General features: G+C 45.2%; 10 protein-coding genes across 10 annotated transcripts; 4 read left to right on the top strand and 6 right to left on the bottom strand.

Moving 5' to 3' along the window:
- Positions 1 to 181: 181 nt before the first annotated feature.
- On the bottom strand, positions 182 to 664 carry VTP01DRAFT_2914 (uncharacterized protein; the record flags this gene model as incomplete). Its single annotated transcript, XM_069381427.1, has 1 exon — positions 182 to 664. The coding sequence occupies one exon, from the start codon at positions 662 to 664 to the stop codon at positions 182 to 184; it is 483 nt and encodes a 160-aa protein (XP_069237120.1).
- A 410-nt stretch (positions 665 to 1,074) lies between these two features.
- On the bottom strand, positions 1,075 to 2,947 carry VTP01DRAFT_2913 (uncharacterized protein; the record flags this gene model as incomplete). The annotated part of the gene is made up of 4 exons (XM_069381426.1): positions 1,075 to 1,762; positions 1,816 to 2,270; positions 2,332 to 2,443; positions 2,511 to 2,947. The coding sequence occupies 4 exons, from the start codon at positions 2,945 to 2,947 to the stop codon at positions 1,075 to 1,077; spliced, it is 1,692 nt and encodes a 563-aa protein (XP_069237119.1).
- Positions 2,948 to 3,835: 888 nt separating this feature from the next.
- Positions 3,836 to 5,138, bottom strand: VTP01DRAFT_2912 (uncharacterized protein; the record flags this gene model as incomplete). Its single annotated transcript, XM_069381425.1, has 6 exons — positions 3,836 to 3,918; positions 3,992 to 4,064; positions 4,168 to 4,293; positions 4,375 to 4,426; positions 4,500 to 5,022; positions 5,090 to 5,138. The coding sequence occupies 6 exons, from the start codon at positions 5,136 to 5,138 to the stop codon at positions 3,836 to 3,838; spliced, it is 906 nt and encodes a 301-aa protein (XP_069237118.1).
- Positions 5,139 to 6,701: 1,563 nt separating this feature from the next.
- On the bottom strand, positions 6,702 to 8,042 carry VTP01DRAFT_2911 (uncharacterized protein; the record flags this gene model as incomplete). The annotated part of the gene is made up of 5 exons (XM_069381424.1): positions 6,702 to 6,808; positions 6,868 to 7,214; positions 7,310 to 7,632; positions 7,711 to 7,792; positions 7,930 to 8,042. 5 exons carry the CDS (start codon positions 8,040 to 8,042, stop codon positions 6,702 to 6,704), a joined length of 972 nt encoding a protein of 323 aa, XP_069237117.1.
- A 1,977-nt stretch (positions 8,043 to 10,019) lies between these two features.
- On the bottom strand, positions 10,020 to 11,127 carry VTP01DRAFT_2910 (uncharacterized protein; the record flags this gene model as incomplete). Its single annotated transcript, XM_069381423.1, has 2 exons — positions 10,020 to 10,740; positions 10,799 to 11,127. The coding sequence occupies 2 exons, from the start codon at positions 11,125 to 11,127 to the stop codon at positions 10,020 to 10,022; spliced, it is 1,050 nt and encodes a 349-aa protein (XP_069237116.1).
- A 1,664-nt stretch (positions 11,128 to 12,791) lies between these two features.
- VTP01DRAFT_2909 (uncharacterized protein) lies at positions 12,792 to 14,480 on the bottom strand (the record flags this gene model as incomplete). The annotated part of the gene is made up of 8 exons (XM_069381421.1): positions 12,792 to 13,213; positions 13,276 to 13,356; positions 13,421 to 13,499; positions 13,556 to 13,713; positions 13,777 to 13,840; positions 13,899 to 14,059; positions 14,118 to 14,326; positions 14,395 to 14,480. 8 exons carry the CDS (start codon positions 14,478 to 14,480, stop codon positions 12,792 to 12,794), a joined length of 1,260 nt encoding a protein of 419 aa, XP_069237115.1.
- Positions 14,481 to 15,221: 741 nt separating this feature from the next.
- On the top strand, positions 15,222 to 16,497 carry VTP01DRAFT_2908 (uncharacterized protein; the record flags this gene model as incomplete). The annotated part of the gene is made up of 4 exons (XM_069381420.1): positions 15,222 to 15,409; positions 15,466 to 15,550; positions 15,632 to 15,731; positions 15,794 to 16,497. 4 exons carry the CDS (start codon positions 15,222 to 15,224, stop codon positions 16,495 to 16,497), a joined length of 1,077 nt encoding a protein of 358 aa, XP_069237114.1.
- A 131-nt stretch (positions 16,498 to 16,628) lies between these two features.
- VTP01DRAFT_2907 (uncharacterized protein) lies at positions 16,629 to 18,805 on the top strand (the record flags this gene model as incomplete). The annotated part of the gene is made up of 7 exons (XM_069381419.1): positions 16,629 to 16,891; positions 16,972 to 17,101; positions 17,156 to 17,525; positions 17,618 to 18,148; positions 18,206 to 18,438; positions 18,511 to 18,619; positions 18,699 to 18,805. 7 exons carry the CDS (start codon positions 16,629 to 16,631, stop codon positions 18,803 to 18,805), a joined length of 1,743 nt encoding a protein of 580 aa, XP_069237113.1.
- A 201-nt stretch (positions 18,806 to 19,006) lies between these two features.
- On the top strand, positions 19,007 to 19,760 carry VTP01DRAFT_2906 (uncharacterized protein; the record flags this gene model as incomplete). Its single annotated transcript, XM_069381418.1, has 3 exons — positions 19,007 to 19,088; positions 19,167 to 19,311; positions 19,370 to 19,760. The coding sequence occupies 3 exons, from the start codon at positions 19,007 to 19,009 to the stop codon at positions 19,758 to 19,760; spliced, it is 618 nt and encodes a 205-aa protein (XP_069237112.1).
- Positions 19,761 to 19,897: 137 nt separating this feature from the next.
- On the top strand, positions 19,898 to 21,232 carry VTP01DRAFT_2905 (uncharacterized protein; the record flags this gene model as incomplete). The annotated part of the gene is made up of 5 exons (XM_069381417.1): positions 19,898 to 20,017; positions 20,080 to 20,293; positions 20,365 to 20,676; positions 20,729 to 20,876; positions 20,959 to 21,232. The coding sequence occupies 5 exons, from the start codon at positions 19,898 to 19,900 to the stop codon at positions 21,230 to 21,232; spliced, it is 1,068 nt and encodes a 355-aa protein (XP_069237111.1).
- Positions 21,233 to 21,770: the final 538 nt, after the last annotated feature.

The following is a 21,770-nucleotide window of genomic DNA, read 5'->3' as shown; positions in this document are numbered from 1 at the left end:
AGGCAGAGATCGCGGCCAAAATGGTGGTTGTCTGCGCTCGTGTTTTGGGCACCGTGACTATTGCAGGCGAACCTTTCTTTGGCCAGGCCCCTATTGCGCCTCATGTTGACATGGAAGGCAGACTCATCTACGAAGACACAATTAGTCCTAAGTCCATATCGGTTCCCTCCCATTTGCGAACTCAGTCAAGACGCTCTTGAATCTTGGCCCCGCTGTTCCTGTCTACAGGCTGGAACCGAGCCTTCTTAAGTGACAGGTTGCACTGCGTCCTCACGAAGTCATAAATGGTACTCTTAGAGACTTTGAGCCCTTTAAACCTCTGAAGCAGTCGCTCCATCAACTGCTCCAAGACAACCGAAGGGTTCTCATCGACGTACTCTAGAATGACCTTCTTATGCTCTTCACCAAGGATACGCGGACGACCATTCTTCTTACGCTTCGCGAATATGCCATCCGGATTCACCTCATCCTGTTTGGCCCATCTATGAGCTGTACGGACATGGATACCTAACTGTTTTGCGGCAGCTGAGGCACTCAGAACTTTCTCAAACATCAGTTTGAAGAATCTGACTTTGTCCTGAGCCGTGTAGAGCGTGTACACTCGCTTGTTCGACGCTTCTCTCATGCGAACCTCCGCACCCTTTTTTACGTCATCAGTCTGCATAGCGTCTGATCGGCCATCGCTCTCGCGAGTTCGATTACGCAATTACTGCGTGTATGAACTCTGCGTTTCAAGAGCATACCACTCTTCGTCGACAGCATTGCCTTGCTCATCGTCATAAAAAAAAACTGGATGCTCATCTTGTAATCGGAAATTTCAACCGCACGATGTGGCAGGAAGGAGGAAAGCTGGCCTATACATATTTACATGCTTTATATACTCTTGGAGGTGCTAAGCTTTGTACCGGAAAAATGCGACATCCACACTAGGGAGAATGCGAAATAGTGCTCAAAATTGAATCGTTACGATTTTCATTGGATGACGAATTTAATCTATGGAAAGAGTGTACATAAAAGGAGATGAAGAAAGCAACAACAAAACTTTGAGATTACTGAGACAATTAAGAGAGTATGTTACAACTTCTTTTCTTCATCCGATATCGTCTCATTTGGCACACTGTTGGTCCTTGCAACAGATGCTTTACCAACGTTGTTGGATTTTCTTGGTGGTGATGGTCTGAAGCACGATACAATGAACCCATAAATAGATCTTACAATTGAAACTGGAGTAGCTGCAGTCGACGTTGAGTTGTTGCGTTCCGTTCGCGAGCGCGGTGACGATGACGAGGAGGAAGTGGAAGATGTTGTTATCTTTGTTGTAGCTGCCAAAGGAGGAGGAGGAGGCGGATGCTGGTCGTCGCTAAGCGTGGGTGTCCGAGGTGGATCTTGGTAAAGCATGGCTACAAGTGCGCCGCCAATGGACCCGCCGTCGCGCGCAGACTGTAACTTGATACGCTTTGCAGTGTCTTGGCCAAACCAATCCGCAAGAAACCGTGCCATTCTCTCGGGCATGTTTGGATACGCATCGAATGTCGTTCCGTTGATGCCAACAACGATATCTTTGTACGGCGATGTGCTGCTCAGCAGCTCAGGTTGCTGCTCAATGATGGCTGCAATTGCTGCAGACGCTAAGCCAGCACCGCGGGTGGCAACAATCTCGCATAGATCGGTGAGTACCTGGACATCTTTTGGTGATATCGCATCGATTTCAAACAGTTTACACAATCTAGACTGTCGTTCTTGCATGGATTCGCCGCTGCATCTAAACAAGAATGTTATTCCTGAGTATATGGCGTACGTATCTCGTGAATGTACCGTTCTATCTCGCTCATGTGCGCAGTAACAAAGGACCAAGGTGTCTTGATCAAGGAAGGCAGCACCTGCTGATCAGCAAACAGCTCTTTGTTTGATACCAGCTCGGCAGCTGCCAGACGCGTGAGTTCGCCGAGGTAGGCACCCGACATCATTTTCTCATAGACTTGAAAATCTGGCTGAGAATGGCTTGCATCAAGCTTTTTATCGAACCGGGTGCGCGGCAGGTACGCGTCGCTGCCAAAGATATCGATCTCTGTGTTGACAAGCATCTCGTCGGATTCCTGCCAGTTCTGCTGGCCACCAAGCTTGGTGATGCGTGACACTTTTTCCGGGTAAGCTGCATTCACACCTGTGCCGTAAATAAACCCGACTCGTGCCTGCGGGTTGGTGTATGCATGTGCCACGAGGGCACCGACTGTATCATTTAGCAACGCTGTTACGACAACATTTACGCCCTGAAAAGGTGATAAAATATTAGCATGCGCCACAGTAGTGTTACGTATCCAGTAGACGTACCTTGCGTTTGCAAGCATCAGAAAATAAGGTGGCAAGATCCTGCCCGTCGATTCCTTGCAGAGTGAATCCCTTACCCATGCGCAGCACCGTGCCCTTGCATATTCCTGTCTGACTAGATACAGGATGCTGCAGTTAGTAGGGTCATCCCGATGCAACGCAGATCATCGCTGTTGGCTTACTCTAGCGGGAAGCTCCAGGAGACACCCATGGCCAGCGGCTGTTTCTGATGTTGTTCGTCATCACGTGGTGGTATATTTTCGATGAGCTCGGCGATGGTATCAACAATCCAGTCGAAGAATGCATCGGTGGTGCCGGAACGAAGCGTACCCGTGATGAGCCGCCGGACCTCAGTGACCTTGACCTGTCCGTTACCCAGCAGTTGCACAGCCGATACACGCAGGGTGCTGCCGCCCAAATCAAGCGCGAGGTACGTGCCTATCTCGTTTCCGGTCGGCATGCGGGTTACGTAAGAAGGGATCATGGTCGCAAGTCCCGATGCAGAAGCAGTGGCAAGTCCATGCTCGCATTCGGCTTTAAACCCTTCGACGATTGCTTTGAATTTGTCCGGTGAAAGTAGGAACTCCTGGCGGATCAAGGCCAGGTTGTTACCATCCATCTTTACTGCAAAGCAAGCAACAGAGAAAAAGAAAGAGCGAGGTGGGTAAAAGGAAAGAGAGAGTGTGTGAGAATAAGAAGAAAAAAGGCTTGAAAAAAGTATATAGCTAAAAAAAAGAGTGTGGAGGCGCTTTCTTTTATTCTCTTCGCATTACTTAAAGGGGGCGTGGTAGCTTCGCCGAGTATATCAGGTGGCACGTTTCGTGTGTAACTCTAGGTGTCGCACAAACCGAATCCCATCCAAATTCCCTGAGACCCTTATCCAACGTAAAATGGGGACCGAACCCTTTTTTCACACTGTTAATCATCTTTGTATTCCATCAAGAAACAATCCTATTTATATCTGGTGTTGGCGTGATCAAATGGAAATCTCCAAAGGGTGGTGGAACATTTGTAAGAGAAACGTGATAACAGGCTTATGTAATGAGCCCTTTCATACAACCCTTTTCTGCTGCGGGCGGATATACTTGCATTATTCTGGTCTACCCCAGTGCGGCATAGTTCAACGATGATAACGGGGACCTTGTATACGATAATTGCTTGTGAAGAAACGGAAGATCTTTCTGTTGAAGTAAGAGTCGAACAGATGCGATAAACATACTGTACCTTAAGCATTGAGAGGATGAACACAACAGTTCCGATAGATGTCCATCCTTTGAAGATGGTCAAGCAATGCAATCAATAAAATATGTTTCAAATCCCCAGGGAGGGGTATAGTTTATGTAGATACATAGATGATTGATATTAGGAAAAATGCTATAAGGATTGCTCTGTTTGATATTCTTGTTTCCGGTTCTTTCTGTTCGTCCGGGCTTCTGTGCTTGAATGATTGTGCATGGTCCTTTCTTTATATGTACACAGAGGTAAAGTTTGGTCCCTTTGAGATATTTTACTCGTAAGGGCCGTTCATCGGTGTTTTGGGATGCTCAGTGGTGGTCGGGCTAGTCGGGTTTTTCAGTTGCTTCACACCACCTACGCCAATACACATTTTCGTAAGTAACCCATGGTTGGATATGTTCTCTTTCTTTCTTTTCTCTCTGCTTACCCTGCAAAGACAGGTTCTCGGCACCAATAAGAGAGTGATGTACATGTTCAATAGACTTGAAGTACTTTACAGTCTAAAGAGTAAGAAGAGTTGATTAGATCAGCGTATTCTTCTCGTGGGAAATCTCTTGGACTGTGGTCCCAACCGAGCGTGGGACCGAAATAAACCTGTATTACCTTTACGTGCAATTCAAGGGTCGCGTCCTCGTCACAGACGATCAGACCCTTAGGGTGCATCTGAATAGCGGATACAGTCCACATGTGGTTGACGCCTTCTTCAATGCACTTTGCAAGAGCAATCGACTGTAACACAAAAATTATAAGTCAGATACACACAGCGTCATGGAACCCATAACCCTCCCCCAATGTGTGTCAGTTACGTACCTTGTGAGCACCGGTGATGATGATGCACACTTCACGGGCATCCATGACAGTACTAAAAAAGGAAGAAGGAAAGAAAGACGTCAGACATTTGTTACTTTGAAGAAACAATGTTGTCTGGTACTTACGCAACACCGACGGTCAAAGCAAGCTTGGGCACCTTGCTAACATCGCCGTCAAAGAAGCGGGCGTTGGCAATGATGGTTTCATAAGCAAGGGTCTTGACACGAGTGCGGGAAGTAAGGGAGGAACCGGGCTCGTTGAATGCAATGTGTCCGTCGGGACCAATACCACCCAAGAAGAGTTCAATACCGCCCACGCGAGCGATCTCCGCCTCGAACTTTTTGCATTCCTCGTCCAAATCCGCAGCGTTGCCATCCAGAATGTGCACATTCTCGGGCTTGATATCAACATGCATGAAGAGGTTGTTCCACATGAATGAGTGATAGGACTCGGGGTGGTCACGAGGAAGGCCCACGTATTCGTCCATGTTGAAGGTCACTACATGCTCGAAGCTCAGTTCACCCTGCTTGTAGAGGTCGACGAGTTTCTTGTAGGTTCCAATGGGTGAGGAGCCAGTGGGCAGACCAAGAACGAATGGACGGTCGGCTGTTGGCTTGAACTGCTTGATACGCTCCTTGATGTAGTTGGCTATTCAAAGTACATGTGAGCAAGTTCGCTGATGTAGTATAATATATTGTGTATAGAGGAGACATACCAATGTAGCTGGATACTTCGTTGTAGTCTTCACGGATGATCAGTCTCATGTTGCGGTTTGTTTAGGAGACGGGGGAAAGAAGAAGATGGGGGAAGAGAAGATGAAACACAAAAACTTGAAAGAAAAGCGCTCGGAGGATGGAGAATCAGGGTCCCGCTTATATCATCATCGTCATCCAGTGGGACGAGTGACCGAATCAGTGTCTTCCTCCGAAAAAGTTTTTCATCCAGTAACACACATCACGCGGCTTGCCCTACTAGAGAGACTGCTTACCTAACCGGAGTCCCTTATCTTTCTGAGAAACTTTTCTCTGTGGAAACGAGTTTTGTCATCACGACTCCTCGTTATTGGATCGGCTCCGATTATGTAACCGTCCCTGACGGCATGGGACCCTGACTAAACACACCCCGGCCGCCTCAGGGTGCGCAAGGGAAAATGAAACCTCAGCTGCATCTCACATACCGCCTTGGTTTCTTTCCACCTTTTATATTTTTGTATTCCTTTACACATTATTTTCAGAGACTGTCTCTTTCAGGAGAAATTTTGCAAAGGCAGACTATGTTTGGAGTAGGACAGAGAGAGAGAGTGCGCCGGCAAAAGAAAATAGTCTGAAGATGATGATGTAACTTGAGTGCAGGGCGGAAACCCAACTTCAGCGGGTTTGGAACAGGAAGGCGACAAATGAAAAAGCTTGATGTGAGCTGAACGCCATTTCTCGTTTCCTAGTTGAATCACCGCTAAACCGTAGCAAACCTCTTTACACTGAACAAGAATGGTCCGAAGAGTTTGACGAGAAAGCGTTGAACTGTTCTGCCTGTTTCTTTTTCCTCTTCATCACCGTCCCCGGTCTTGCCTGGCAAGGACGATACCTTGCTGGAGGCACCACAGCGTGCTCATACCGAGGGACCTTGGAAGGTATGGAGAGCGTTGGTCATGGACTGTTACACTTGAACTAGCGTCTATCCTGAGACGTGAAAACACTCTTCTGCGTGGTTCTCGGTGACAGTTTCTTCCTTGAAATCTCATCCAATTCAAAGTCTGGGAGAGGTAAGTGTCATTTGCAATATTCATTTTGTCACTTTCTGATACCAGTTCTAGGACCCACAGTCCTGGCAAGCACTGTAAACAAATATTATCATATGGTGTGACATCTGGGATGCTGGTGGCAATATCCAAACAATAGCTATACTCAAACTCACCAAAGAAATACAGACATTTCAACGGAACGGCAGTTCACTGACCATCGCTACGGTGGAAAATGCGAAGAAATAGTCGTGACATTGATGACGATAGGGTAGCAGAATCATTGTATTGCAATATCAATTATCTGGGAACGTCTCAAGGTACATGACAGGAATGAAATGTTTTCTTTGCGAAAAGAGGTATAGAACGACGCCAAATCGCCCACGCCCTTGCGTCAACAGCTTCGGTACAAGTCTTGAGTAGCAATATTCTCCCTTCTTCTGAATATGGCTGTCCCGCAACTGCACAATGTCCTCGATGCTCTTTTTGACGAGTTCCTGCCAAGATTACGTAGTTTCAGTGACAAGGATTGTACAGATTGTCTTCAGAGGGAAAAATCGAATTACCTTCATTATCCAGTAGAAGTCAATTATGTCTGGCAAGAAGTGGTGACCTTTAAAGTCAAGCTTGACTCCCTACACAACTCGTAAACCTTCTCCGGTTTGAAGCAGAGGCTGCACAAATGGATTTCAAGACCTAATATTGACAGATATTAGTTCAGTGGTTTTCTTAGCACTTGGAGGCACTAGATTTACCAGCAGCATGAATATAAAGAATTTTGACTTTTGAGAAGTCTTCCACTGTCCCGTACTTATAAGTGTCTGCTAATGTTTTTAACATTGCAAGAGCACCAAAGGAACCTTTGTGGTGGTCAAAGTTGATCTTGATCTTGTCCTCGTTGCGTAGTTCTCCCGACGTCTCCAGCAACGAGACTTCCAGATCGTTCAGTCCAGCCAGCCGGACGATGCCGTCAGCATTATAGTGGTTACGGTCATCTTTGTGTGCATCGTCCGAGACCAGTGTGGTGTTTGTGGGTAGCGTAGAGATAGCAGTCGAGACGAAAGTAAGTTCGTCGAGACTGAACTTCACTGGAGAATCTTCACTGAGGATGAAGACGTAGAAAATAAGCATCTACGCGACCCTGGTCTATATGATTTGGGATGGAGTTTGAGGAAGGCTCCATATTGGTCGCTAGACCTGAACACGACAGCCAGTTGCTTCGTCATAGACTCTAGGGCCACCACCTCTCCAGGAAGGAAAGCACATTCGAGTGCTTGGTTGCCTTGTTCGCCCTCGCGAACGCAAGTAAAAAGGGGTGGCACAAGCCAAAAATTGAAAGCGGGTCCGCCGGTCATTAGATCCTGTTCACTCAGATACACTCGCTTGCTAAAACTGATAACCAAAAATGCGCTAAACAGACTAAGGCATGCCGTGAATAATAAATCCTCCAAGAACTCGATCGCATTTTGAAAGGCAGGATCATCAAATTCATGGCCTTTCTTCGATCGCTTTTTTAAAGGCTGGGATAAACATCTGCACAGCATTATGTGCAAGCGTATGAGTGTCATGGTCTCCGATCTCTTTCGTATATGGCTTACGCTGTCGATTACAGAATCAATGTATTGCGAGCATTCAACGGGAAGCGGATAATTTTGAGCAATGTGTTCATCAAAGATGTTTCTGGTAGGTGTCAGGCGGCATATTTGGCCGGTGCGATACTCCTGGTCCGAATCGGATTATGTTACGTTTTCTGGGCTAAAGTAAAAGATTTTCAAGATCAGTCTAGATACGAATTCACAGATTTTTCTGCGACTTACCTGTCCATTGTCGTGCTGCTTGTATCACCATCATCACTATTATTATCCTCATTTGCTCGCTTCTTTCCTATACTTTCGCCAGCATAGTAATAGTTGTTTGAGTGCTCTGGCATGGTTTTGAACGTATACACGCAGTGTTAGTCAACGTAAAGTTTTTGATGAGCACAACTGCTCTCGTGAAAATGTTTGTTCCTGTGAGGAAGATCGGCTTATGATTGTTTACTTGCGCGTTTGGGCTGAATTCCTGGCAAAACTTTTCACTAAGCTGCGATCGGGAGAGCTAAAGGGAATCGTTAGACGTCTCCAGTCATACGCGTGTTTTCTTCCCTTTTCATGAGCAGTAGGTGCACCATGTAGATCGCATAAAGAGATTATGAAAATACAATCTCTACTCTTGCTGTTCAGCGCAACAGAAAAGAGATTTGTTGCCCGCAAAAAGCGTGCAATATCAGACTCGGACGCATTGGACTTATCTAGATGAATCAAAATGTTTCTTTTCCAAGTCTTTCAACACTACTCTCTGGTGACAAGTTGCAGAGGCAAACCTTGGGCAAAGCTTTTAAAGTTTGGGAATCTCGGAGCACACTCCGAACAGGGAATGGAGGATGGAGGAGGACCCTGATGAACCTGTTTGCCAAGAAACTCCACTGTCCTCGTCAACTCCGTTGCCAGCCGACCATGCTTATGTCAGCTCCTACAGCAGCTGTGTTGGGAACGACTCTGCAAAAAGATATAAAAAGGCGAGGTCAGAGCAGTAACAACAGAGGTGGATTAGGGTGATAGCTTCTCAGTATTAGCGCAATCGATTGTTCCTTTTTTGTTCAAACGTAGAGAATCGGCCCAAGAGAAATTTTGAGCTTGGAAACAGCAGTCAACAGCAACAGATAGCGCGGTCTACACGATGGAAATACCGCCCAGGAATTAGGAAACCATGAATGATTGGCAATCAACGCTCTCTAAAGAATGCTGACAGACACCAAATATATGGTAACGGACATTAATGAGTCTTCGTTCAGTTATCATGAATTTTACGCCACGCTGAAAAATACACCAGAATGAAAAGAGCAACGTTACATAGGTTGGTGATTTATTCAACGACTGAGCTCCCCAAGTATCGCACTTTGCTTTCAACCTGTCTGAGTATTATTGCACATATATTTCTGTCCCTTCTCTTATCTAAATGAATGATTTACTTATAATTCTGTGCTTATCTTTAACTCTTATGTATAATGCATATCTTACTGAAAGGAAATGGTTTATGGAAGCATACCTAGTTATGTGAAATGAAGACTTTAGGGCGGAAAACTAAAAGAGAAAATGAAAACCTATCAATTTTCGTTGTTTAGGTATATCCATAGGGCTCCAAAGTAGACCGCTTCTTGATCCACACGTTGGCGCATCTGTTCATGGGAAACTTTACGTTAGCGAGAACTTTCCTAATTCTATTATTGACTTTTTGGCCACCAACCACATCTGTTCTGGTGTTACACGCATAAGAGGGAAATAACATATCGGCGTCTGTCCCGACTGGCAGGAATTCGATTTTGTCTTCTGGTGGTTTTTTTTTTGCCTTGAAACCATAAACCATGTTTGCCTGTAATGCATTTTATTATATCTGCTGTCTATGTGTATATGTGTGTATGCCATCTCTAGATCGGGTATAGATGTATAATATGACGTTCCTACCATTAAGAGCATCAATTCGGGAGAATATAGAATACTTAAAATATACTGTTCTGGAAAATGGATGAAGGGCCATAAAGGAGCTGATAACACTTGCCAAATAAAGCAGCTTGTCCGTCGCGTGGTTGCCCCAGGCCAGCGTAATCATCCAATCAATGCTGCCAAATGACAAGACCCTTATCAATACCGCTGCCAACGGATGCATTGATTGGTTAGAGATCAATCAAATGTTCTTATCGAAAGCGCGGCGCTTTGCCATTTTCGGTATCCATTCCCACTTTGCAGTATCTTATCAACTGGGACAAAAGGATATTGCCTGGAAAAGAAAAAGAAAAAGACCTATGTATATTGAAAAAAAGAGCTATGTACATTGATATGGATAACAAGTGGAAGAAAAAAAGATTTAACTATGCAACAAAGGGAGAGGGCAAGGATGACTGGAAAAATTCCTGGACTTTATCGTCCTCAAAGTACTCGTTCAATGTTTTCCCGCTTTGTCCCGTCAATGCTTCCAAATCCCGAGTGATTTCAAAGCGGCTGCCTCCAAGCTTCTGCTGAAGACCCCATACTTCGAGCAAGAAGGCAACGTGCTCGGCATTGCCAACGCTTTCGGTCAGTATGTTCTTGAGCGCTTCAATGTCCATAAAGTTAACGGCAATGTCTCGTCGCAAACCGGTCAGCACTCTGGCGCTGACTTCTTCCAGAGTCAGCAGTTGCGGACCAGTGAGCTTGTATACGTTGCTGCTGTGGCGTAAGGTTGGGGAATGGGCGATGCAGGCTGTAGCGTGGGCAATGTCGAGCATGCTGGATGACTCAACTGTGAACTCGAGGTGCTGATTGGATAGTGGGAAGGCATTATTTTCCATAATGTATTTGCGGAACACCTTGAGATGCTGATAAAGGATGCCGGGATATCTCAGGATAGTAATGCGCTTTGTATCGAATATGGAGCGCAAGTAAGTCTCGATAAGCATATATTGGCTGCGGTACGTGGTAGGATCATTCAAGCTGACGCAAGCAGCTGGATCGGCGACGGGTGACGAAGGTGGAGAAACGGGGTCGAGAGGGGAGAAGGGTGTAAGGAAAATGATGTGTTCAACTTGCGCCTCCTTGGCAGCATCGATGAAACTACAGTGACAACATTAGAAACAAGTATTTACAAAATTTGTAAAGATTGCACACTTACGCTTTGCCATACTCGAAGGCATTGGCTCGGCTAATGCGTTCGCTGAGAGGATCTACGATCAGGCACAGCTTGGCCACATCCCGGAGGGCATTGACGGCAGCTGCAGGGTCATTGAAGATGTCAAATGCACGTAGCTGTGCACCTTGGGATGCCAGCGACTGTGCTCTCTCGGTGGAATCATCCGGCAGACCAGCGTAGACGGGATAGCGCGGAAGATGAGGGTATTTGGTTGGGAATTGCAACATTTGCTGTGCGATGGCATAGCCCTTGTCGCCATCAGCGTTTGTGACAAAGATGGGGCCTTTACCACGGTTGTTGGTGGGTGTCATGAAAAAGCTGGACAAAGAAAGAGATAGAAGACAGAGTTGGGATGGGTGGAGATCCAGCTTTTATAGTGCCAAAATTTTTGCGCGGTATCCCAAATTCTAGAGCTCAGTAGCCAGGTTTCACGCCAATCGCTATGCATGATTCAGGGCATCACCAGCATTGGATTGGTTTGAGGGAGTTTGACCTATTAAGGATTCTTCCTTCTATCTACGTATCTCTAGTCGACCAGCCCCAACCCCCTTTTCCTATTTCCAGTTTATCGGCCTTGATTAAAAAGAAAAATAATAATTGTCCAATAAGTTCACTGCATGCTCAATCTCAACACGTTTTACTTGTTTACATCATTCTGCTGCCCAGCCTCATGAATGCGTCTCCATATCCGGATGACCAAAATAGGCCTATCCGCATGCTTCATTATTGTTTATCATTTATCTCCTTCCCCAACTGTTTCCACTGAGCAGTCAAAGTTGATATGCAAACTCTAGTGCACTTTATGACACGTATGCTTCCAAACACGGTAGCTTAACCCATCAGATGATGCCCCTTTGTGCACACTTGAGGAGCGTCACCATCGTCAGAGAAACTGCGCCGCCTTCGAATGAAGAAATACTACTTGACTTTTTCACCAAGCGCACTCCCCATCGGTCCGAGGACATGCCGCCGTCGGTCGGTCGGACTATTGCTCCTGTAAGTTCACGTTCATTTGACACCACCATTGCTGGTGGGTGTTCCGCGCTGCGTAACTCAGATAGATGAAGTCAGAGCCCAGTTCACCAGACTATTTCAAGCACGTATGAAAATGATTTAAGCTTATTCTGGGTTGACAACTGATTCAATGCCGCGTTGCTTTATACCCTAAACAGAATTGCACTTTACTATTTGAGAATGGATTGCAGAGAGAGAGAATGCATGAGTTGTACCCCATTTGTTCACAGATGAGATGAACATCTGCGTATGCAGCATACAGATATTTGGGCAAACAAGTAGAGGCACATGTAACAACAAAGAAGATGCCAGCGCAATCTTTCCTTTCCGACACTGTATTTCAATGTTGAAGCATATAAACTTTGGCAGCAAAGTATGTAACTCACTTTACTTTTGACGTTTCGGCATATATGCTTCAAGTTGGATCAAAGCGGTTGGTATGTTCCTTTTGGAAGTTTCTATTTGTTGTTTGCGTTTGGAATATTCTTGCTTTCAGCGTTATACATTTTCCCCTGAACATTTCGTATTCTTGTAGCATCCATTCGCCGTTGATCGAGCTTTATTATTTATTCTTATTGTAGCTTTCCAACGTTTCTGTCGTTTTGATCACTTTTTTTGCTTGATTGTAGATATGTCTGAGCATGTATATATGCATTGATGCTATGCAAAAAGACTTTGATGGAGAGGAATGGATTAAATGTTGATAACAACAGACGATCTCGTTTGTTTTCAACCAAATAGATATATCTCATCGGCTTGTTGGACGTGGACACAGCCGCCGTCGTATGCCTGCTTGCTGAGTTGTCGCTGAATGATCGTGGCAGGTATCCACCAAAAGAGTCGCAAAAAGTAGACAGACTTGCCGGAGAAGTAGTAATGGGCAAAAAAAAAACAAGAAAACCACGAGACCTTTAGCTTTTCTCTTCAAAGCATAAGGCATAGCGATGAGCGCAAGCCGTATTCAAGCTGCATGCGTGTGCCCAACGACGTACTTTGCTGTCTCCAGTTTCCTGCCATTGCTAATACTATCCAAAATCCACAGTGCTGATATGGACCTTTTTCCGAACCGTCTTCCAAGCATTTTTGCCTCGTGTCTAGTCGTTGTTTGCGGGACTATCATGTAACTGGAGAAGTTCAGCGCTCCATCGGGAGGTACAATCCGGCCACCACCTAGACTGATAAGTCTTTCAAGCTCGGACTCTGTAGGGTCTGCAAACTCGCCTATCAATGAAAATTTCGTATCGTGGAATATTGGGCCGTAACCTCGGTCTCGACGTTTCCGGATCATGAGTTGCGCGCCAAGCGCTCCTGTTTCCTTATCTCCTTTGACGTAATATTCGTAGTCAGGCAGAACTTCACCGCGCGTTGCGCAATCGACTACCCCTTTGGGTTTTTATCAACATTAGTAAATATAATACACATACGGTTCAGGACAATAAACTCACATGCTTCTGAAAGGATGGTGATGCCCCGCATCACGGCTTGCAAGTAATCCACTTTGCGCTCAACAAGTCGATTGTGGCTGGCTTGAATTATCTTGTCAATTTTCTTCTTGCGTTGCCAAGTAGTAATAATTTATTTCGCACTTACTCACAACCTTGGCTACAAAGTGTGTAGCTTCAAATAAATTGTTTGTGATCCGTACATCAGGAACAGTCTGAAACTCGGCCTAAATTCTGCTAAGTACCATCGTCCTGTAGACGACTTGTTCTATGGTATGCTTACCAAATCTTCTTGTCCAATGCTCACACCATCTCCTAAATAGACGATGACTGATGCCTCAGAGCTTGAGTCGGTCGTTCCTTCAGTGATAGTAGAAGGAGCTTGGGGATCGCTAGAAGTACAAGGTCGAGGTGCTTCTTGACTTTCTCTCGGTTCTTGAGCTATTAACGGATATCATGAACACGCAAAAATCCCCTAGCTATCACATACTATATCTGCTGTACCTTGTCGTACTTCCAGCGATGTTACAAACGTGGCTTCTGAATCGCACGTTCGCACGCTGTTGGTCTGTAAACAACATAGTCTTCAGCGATTCGAAAATTCATCATGATATATTCCCACGTACGTCGGAGCTCGCCTGAGGTAGCGATGGCTTGTTGTTTGCAACATTCTGTACAGGCTTACTGGAATTCGACGATGGCTTTTCGGGTGTAGGTACCTTTTGAGATAAGTCGGGTATAGGATCTGCGCGATGCCTTAGTAACTGGAAAGCTTGCTGTGACAAATCTATCGTATTCCGTCGTCAGAGTATATATGCATCTTGCCTGTATATCAGCAGACATACCAATGACATTCTCGCCTTCGTATGCCTGACGCATCGTCTCAAACTCTCTCGCGAGCAGTTCAGCAGACGTTGCTTTGACGAGGTTGCGCTGATTCACTTTGTGGTTGCATAATGGGCACGATTGTCTCGACTTTAGCGACTCGTTAATGCAGTTGTTGCAGAATGTATGGCCGCACGGTGTACCCGTCGCGTCAGAAAAGAGTTGAAGGCTGTGCTCACAGTGGTTGTTTAGATCTACCATAGAGTAACATGATCTTTCAGGTGAAAAAAGTGTTACCAAATAGAGCACGTCAGTTCAGACGCAATTCTATAAAGGAGACCTTCGATCGAGTTGGGCAGATCGTCGCTGGACTGGCTGCTCATTGTAAATTCTGTAGCATTGAGAGTAAGGCACACACACCACTGCGACAATTATTTAACAGGAACGAGACGACGGAGTGGCGTCCGAGACACCGCCTGAGGTCAGTTAAAAGATAACGCAGACTGTAAAGAGGGATAGCGATCAAGTAGATGCATTGCAAGTAGGTAATGAATTACGATAAGAAGAAAACAAAAACTGCAGATCAACAATATATTATTATTGCTAGAATTAACAGGCAGGGACTATCAGATCGTCGTCAGGCAAATCCTCATGGTTCAAACATTTCATAACCTACAAACTTTATGATATCAGTTTGTTGAGAAAGCAAGCGTTAATCTAAAAGAAGACAACCAAAACTGTCGACGAGCACAGTTGTTTGGAATTAAACGCATGATTTTTGACAGACATCACCAAACAGCTCGCCGGAGTTGCATGGATTGGAATCTGCCTGATGCGTTCATGCTTTAGTCAATGCCACGAGACCTGGTAGTTCGAAGCTTCAATTAATGCCAAAGGCAAGCCCTTGCAATGCTTTGTATCATATCGATAGCGAGTAAGACAATTGTATCGAAACACAGCTAGAGATATTATCCGGAGCATCCTTCACGAATTAAAAAAAAAAGCCAGCTTTACTGTAACTCACGTGCTTTTCCATTTGAAGACTGTCATGCTTCTTCTTATTACAGCTTTACCTTTAGTCATTCTCTAAATTTCCTCACGCGTAACCCATGTCTTTGTCGTCTATGTCTTATAACATTCAGCTGCGCTTTTGTAGAGCGCTTGCAGTCGTCAGAGCACTGCCAGATCGGGGCGCGTTGCAACCAACAGCAAATGAGAAGCTTAATCTATATGGATTATACAAGCAGGCCACTGAAGGCGACTGCAATACTCCAAGACCATCTACTCGTCAAATGGTCCAATATGCAAAATGGTATGCTATCCGCACTCTCTTAGTTTTGCCGGGCAGTTTCCTTACCTTGTTCATAGGAAATCATGGGAGCGTCGACGAGGATTGAGTCCTATAGAAGCCCAGAGACTATATGTGAATACGCTAATAGAATTATTGGTGGAGGTATGTACATAAGTAATATTGTAAGCAGCATTTCTTGTACGATGTATAATTAATTATGCAATCTTGTCCCTTGGTTACCAGTTTCTAAATCGATATCCACAACACGAGCAAGCGCCTGCACTTGCAGAATCACTACAATATATCGAGATGGGTGAGACAGGAGCAGCAGATGATGGAGAAAGTAATGCATCTATCGTATCATCATCAGAATCTTGAATATGTATTAACTTGCAACGTATGCAGGATCAATTGTAGATATGTGGGATCCAAAGGAAGGCGAAAAGGAAGAATACTACCTTGGTCATCTAGGTCCTCACCAACTAGAAAGTCATTCTTCATTTTTTCCGGAACAGTCTCCGTTCATCCGACAGGACTACCCCATCACACCCGAACCTTCACCGCATCAAGACTACCGTCAGCAACATCATCACAACCATGTCAGCAACCAAAAAGATATACGAAAAAGATCCCATACGATATATTCTCCTCCATCTGCCCGAAATTTTGTCAGACCCATGGATTTTCTTGCAGACACAAGTTCCGATGCGGATACTATCGACCGCGAAGTAGCTGCAGCTACAGCATCCATGGCTTTAACTTCGCCATCACAGCATCCCTATTTTGCCGCTCCGATGACCGACAACAAGGCACTTGAGAGTCTTCAGACAGAGGTCGCTGTACTTGCAGAACAGCTTGACATGTTATACAAGACAATCGGTGAGCGTGAGCAGCGGAAGAAACGCCTGCGGTGGTCATGGAAGCGCCTGTTCAAGACCGTTGCCAAGCACACGATCATCAACTGCCTACTGCTTATGCTCCTGTTCCTGATATTGTGGAGACGTCGGTCACCTGTCGCTTATGCATTAATCGGATTCGTTGGCCCTCAGCTACGAGAGATCACGCGGTATCTGAGCCGACGCATAGTCTTTTGGAAAATTACTGTGTAGACCACCAAACATGGATTAGCGTCGCCACTCTGTCTCTCACAGGGCTCATTTATTTTATTTGCTTTTTTGTTTTTTAATATTACTTTTGTCTCGTTGCCCACTCCCTCTCTCCTCTGCCGCCCCCAGCCCTCATGGTCCGCCCGCTGCCGTCGTATACTCAAATGATTTCTCCTTCACCTGCTCCTCAGGGGCATGACGTTCGAAACCGCGACCAGTATATAAAGTTGCTCGCTGCTGCTGCAACGTCCGTAATCATTCTATCATTTTGGGCTTCTGTCCTCTTTTGCTTTCGACCGTCACCTTCTGCACCTTCCTGGATCACCTTTGAGTGCACATATCCTCGTCAGGAACCCGTCTTCACTATGCCACAGGACTGCCCGAGCAACTATGCAGAGTGAGTCTCCTCGAGAAAATGATGGTGTTTAGCTGCAATAAAAAGTAACAGCTTCGCCTCCTTTCTGGCTACGTATACAGCTATGCCAAAAGCTTTCATGAACCTGGAAGCGGTGGTCCATTGAACCTTTCGTTTCAAAGACCCATCGAAGCATGTCGCAAATTTACTAGTGATGTTATTAACACCGTCATCGACACTATTTCATCCAAGGTACTTGACAGAAATGCTTCAATGTTAACTCTTTGATATATTAATTGTCACCAGATGGCAAACGTTGACCTTGCTAGGTTATTTACGAATGCCTTTCCAAACACCCTGGATACCACTATACAAGGCGTGGCCTGCTTGAACAACCAAACAGCAACGGACTGCAACCCTCTTGCATTCATTATCACGGGAGACATCAACGCCATGTGGCTAAGGGATTCTGCGAACCAACTCATGCCGTATCTTGAATACGTCAACCAAGATTGGAACCTTAAACGACTGTTTCTCGGAGCTATCTACATGCAGGCGCAATTTATTCAGTTGGATCCTTACGCCAATGCATTCAACGAGCCAGCGTCAATGGATGCCTTGGCTAGAAATAGCTACAGCAACCTTTCGAGACGTGAGGTTCCGATGAAAGAGGGAGGTAAGGCCCACTTATTCTTTGCTGTTCTCCCTAAGGATTTGCGCCAGAATAGACTCACTAACTAATTTAATCATTTTTTTCTTGCATAAAAGTTTACGAGCGTAAATGGGAAGTCGATTCGCTTGCATCGTTCCTGAGTTTATCGTACAATTACTGGTCGACAACAGGTGACGATTCATTTGTAGATAGCACGGTTTGGTTGGATGCAGTGGACCAAGTCATCAAAACCGTCAAGGAGCAGCAGGAGCCGACATTTGACCCTGCCACGGGCAAACCACTCGATACATTTTACACATTCTCGCAACAGACTGACCGACCCACAGAAACACAGTTCTTGGATGGTCGAGGCAATCCGGTGAAGCGCACGGGAATGGTCAAGAGTCTATTTCGTCCGTCAGACGATGCTACGGTGTATCCATTCTTTATCCCCGGGAACGCCATGATCTCTGTGGAGCTTGGTCATGTGTCACAACTACTTGAGAAGACAGCGGAGCGTAGCAGCAAGCAGAAGCAGCGGATGCAGGTCATGGCGAACGAAACCCAGGCGCTTTCTAAAGAAATCCGCGATGCTATCTTCACGTACGGAATTACAACTGTGCCAGGATACGACAAGGTTTTTGCATGTAAGAGTAGTGACACCCGTGCTGCGAAGTTTGATTTTTAAATTCTTCAACTACTAGTTGAAGTGGATGGATACGGTTCAACCTTAATCATGGATGATGCCAACATGCCATCCTTGCTATCGCTTAGCATGATTGGTTTCATTGATTCCATGGATCCCATTTATCAAAGCACGCGGAAACTTGTGCTCTCAAGGGATAATCCGTACTATTTTTCAGGACCGCGCGCAAGAGGCATCGGTGGCCCGCACATAGGTCTTGACTATGCATGGCCAATGTCACAGATCGTTAGGGTAACAAACCGGAGACCCAGTGGCTATATTTTGGATGGTAGTGTGTCTTACTTTGTTGCGTGGACTTTTTAGATATTATCGTCTCAAGATGATGCCGAAATCAAAGAAGCCCTGGATATTATATTGCACTCTACAGATGGAACAGGCTTGATCCACGAGTCAGTTAATGTGTACGATGATGGTAAACTGATTATTTCTTCTTCTGGATAAATGCTAATTCTGACCGTATGCTAACGGTAAAAAATCTGCCATACTACTAGACAAGGAAAAGTATACCCGTCCATGGTTTGCATGGGTAAATGGTCTGTTTGGACAGGCCATTTTAAAGATTGCAAAGGAAAGACCGTACTTAATTTTTAAAGAGTAATATTAATAATAATTATAATAATATTAATAATAATGTCAATGATAATCTCTGCTACAACGCAAAACTGTTTGTCATGTTCGTGAACAGATAGATTATGCACCAACATTCTATTTCGGCGGAGCACGGACACAACGACCTCCTTTTGGTTTTCCTGCCAAAACTGATCGATGCTGCAAACGACCAATCGACAGATTTCACGGAATGACAAGTAACTTTTTATTGCTCAAGGACTTGTCTCCAGAGGCAAAGGATTTTGACTGTGAGGTCATTGTTTTGCAAAGAGGTAGCGTAAAAAAAAAAAAAGAAATGGAAGCATACACACAAAGACAAGTCACTGATCGCCCGTTCGTTCCATCCGCAGATCTGGAGCCCGTTGTCGTCCGTAACAATCAGGACGAGATTCACAAGCTGCTTGTGGCTGACAAGACAGGATCTATATTCATGTATATTTGGGGAGCAAGGGCACAGGCGATACGTAGTGGGGATATATTGCGTGTATCGGGAGGGTAAGTTGGCGCACGCGACCCATTGAACTCTTCGATTATTAACGAAAAATTCGTCAAGACGATGCCAGTTTCGTAAAGGACATCTTCAAATTACAGTTTGGCGCGCGGCACGTGTAAAACGGATAGGTCAAGATACCATGATCTTTGCGGAAAAGCCGAATTACTCTGAGACCTACGTACACACACAACCAGAGCCCATCGCGGAAAACGTTCCTGCACCACCGACTGTGCCACCACCATCGGTGCAAGCTCAAATCAACGAAACACACCATCACCACAACCAGATAGGTTTAGCTGCAAATCCAAACTTTCGAGGACGTGGACGTGGAGGTAGTCCCAAACCAAGAGGATTCAACCATGGAAACCGTCCAAAGCGACCATTTGAGCAAGATGGGGCGAGACACAAACGATTTCGTCCAAATATGGAACAGCAACAACAACAAAGATAACCATGATTCCTTCAATGATTCTATTTTTCTTTTCTACTCGCTTCATTGTTCAAACAGCTATGTAAATATATATATGTATATTCTTGCATTTGTTGTGTTTTCCACGCCTCAAGTTTCTTTTTTCCTTGTCTCTTTTCATGTCTATCAAAAAAGACATTGTAAAAATCTTGACGAAGCATCACGCCAGCGTAAAAGATGCAGAGGAAAGCCTAGTAGATTTGCGGTGGATGGTTCTAACCACCCCTATACCCGAGGAGGCAAGTATAGCACACTCCTTGTTAAAGCAAGCTACGATCATCAACTTACAGAAATATGACAGTATCGAGCGCTGGCGTGGAAAGTGATGCTCCGTCTTTTGGACGTATCGGCATCTTGCTACATTAACCTTATACACCGCGGACCAAGTCCAATGGATAGCAAAATCCGCGACGACACATTCAGGACGATGGCGACCGATGCGTATTTCCGCGAACACGTATCAGATGACATGCTTATCCGTGTTCTCAATGCTTTTGTGTGGGTGAGCAAGAAAGGTCCGTTGGTCAGTAGAATTTTGCTGTTTTCTTTTCAGTTCTGACAGTTGTAGGAAAAAAAATAATAATAGATGACAAGGCCAACGATACTTCTGAGGAAATGCAGCTGCGCTCGAAACTGCAGAGGTCCAACCTAGAGTTGACATATGTCCAAGGCATGAACGTTCTGGCGGCACCATTCTTGATGGTCCTGCCAGAAATGGAAGCATTCTTTGCGTTCTCAACATTTATCTGGAAATGGTGTCCGCTGTATGTCCTGCCAACGCTGAAAGGAGTCCACTGCGGTATCAAGTTGGTCGATATCTGCTTACGTGTCTTGGACCCAGAGCTATATGGCTTTCTACTTGGCAAAGGTCTGACTGCAAACATGTATGCGTTTCCCTGTAAGTGCTATCACCCACAAAAACACAGTTTACATCTGCTGACGTTCGTTAGCTGTGTTGACGTTCTCCGCATGCACGCCACCGTTGTCCGAGCTACTACGGTTGTGGGATATCATGTTTGCATTTGGATTCCATTTGAATATACTGTACATTATTGCTCAACTGGCACTTATCCGCGAAGAGCTTATGGAAAGTTTAAGGTATGAGAGGACAGCAGCGTTCATTTTGCGTTGACGTCGTGTTTGTTAACTTTACCTTGACAATAATAATAATAATAATAAGCCCGGCCAAGGTCCTGCGTAAACTGCCGCCGCTCAAGGCTGACGCTATCGTTCCTCTCGCTGTCTCGTCTTGCAAACGATTACCCCCAGACTTGTATGAAAAACTCGTGAGACATCTCTACGACGAATCTATAGCGGAGGAACTCGGTGTGCACGTTGGCACAGCAGGGATACCGCAACATGATAGCACTACCTTAACAACCAAAAACGACGTTCCGCCCTTTATAAAAGGAGCTCGCAGCTACATGAATAGCTTAGGAAGACGGAAAGCTTAGACACTTGCGCATAGTCCCTAAAGAGAATCAATTACCATATAAAGTAGTGCTTCACCAATGATTATGCAGAGTCAATGTGGCAGTTGACAAAAATAATAATCGGCCTACGGGGTGACTCACTGATGGCCATTTCAAGGTTTCTGAACGATGATCCTCAGGTATACCGGCAATTGAGACAAGAGCGAGAAGCCGCGCATAGAAACCGGCCTTTTATGTTGTGATCTATCAACCTTTTGTTATCAGACGCATTTTTGTTGTTAAGGCGGGGAGATACCAGTTTCGGGGTCGGGGATCTACCAGGGTTAAGACCGATGCGCATGGATACTCTTGGAAAACTCATCAATTGAATGGTAACTATGGGAGAATATACAGTGCAACCATACATCGAAACATCCAGATACATTTTATTATATTTTTTATCTTTTTCATTCCAGGATTGTAATCAAAATCCTGGTTACTTATGTTTGGGGGGGACGCCGAACGACCGAACGGAATAACCGCCCCGATATTACCGAAAGAAAAAAAGAAACGTATAAAA

The sequence above is a fragment of the Rhizomucor pusillus genome (assembly GCF_041956525.1).
Source record: "Rhizomucor pusillus strain CBS 183.67 unplaced genomic scaffold VTP01scaffold_14, whole genome shotgun sequence".
NCBI lineage: Eukaryota > Fungi > Mucoromycota > Mucoromycetes > Mucorales > Lichtheimiaceae > Rhizomucor > Rhizomucor pusillus.
This window is presented reverse-complemented; position numbering and strand designations above follow the sequence as displayed.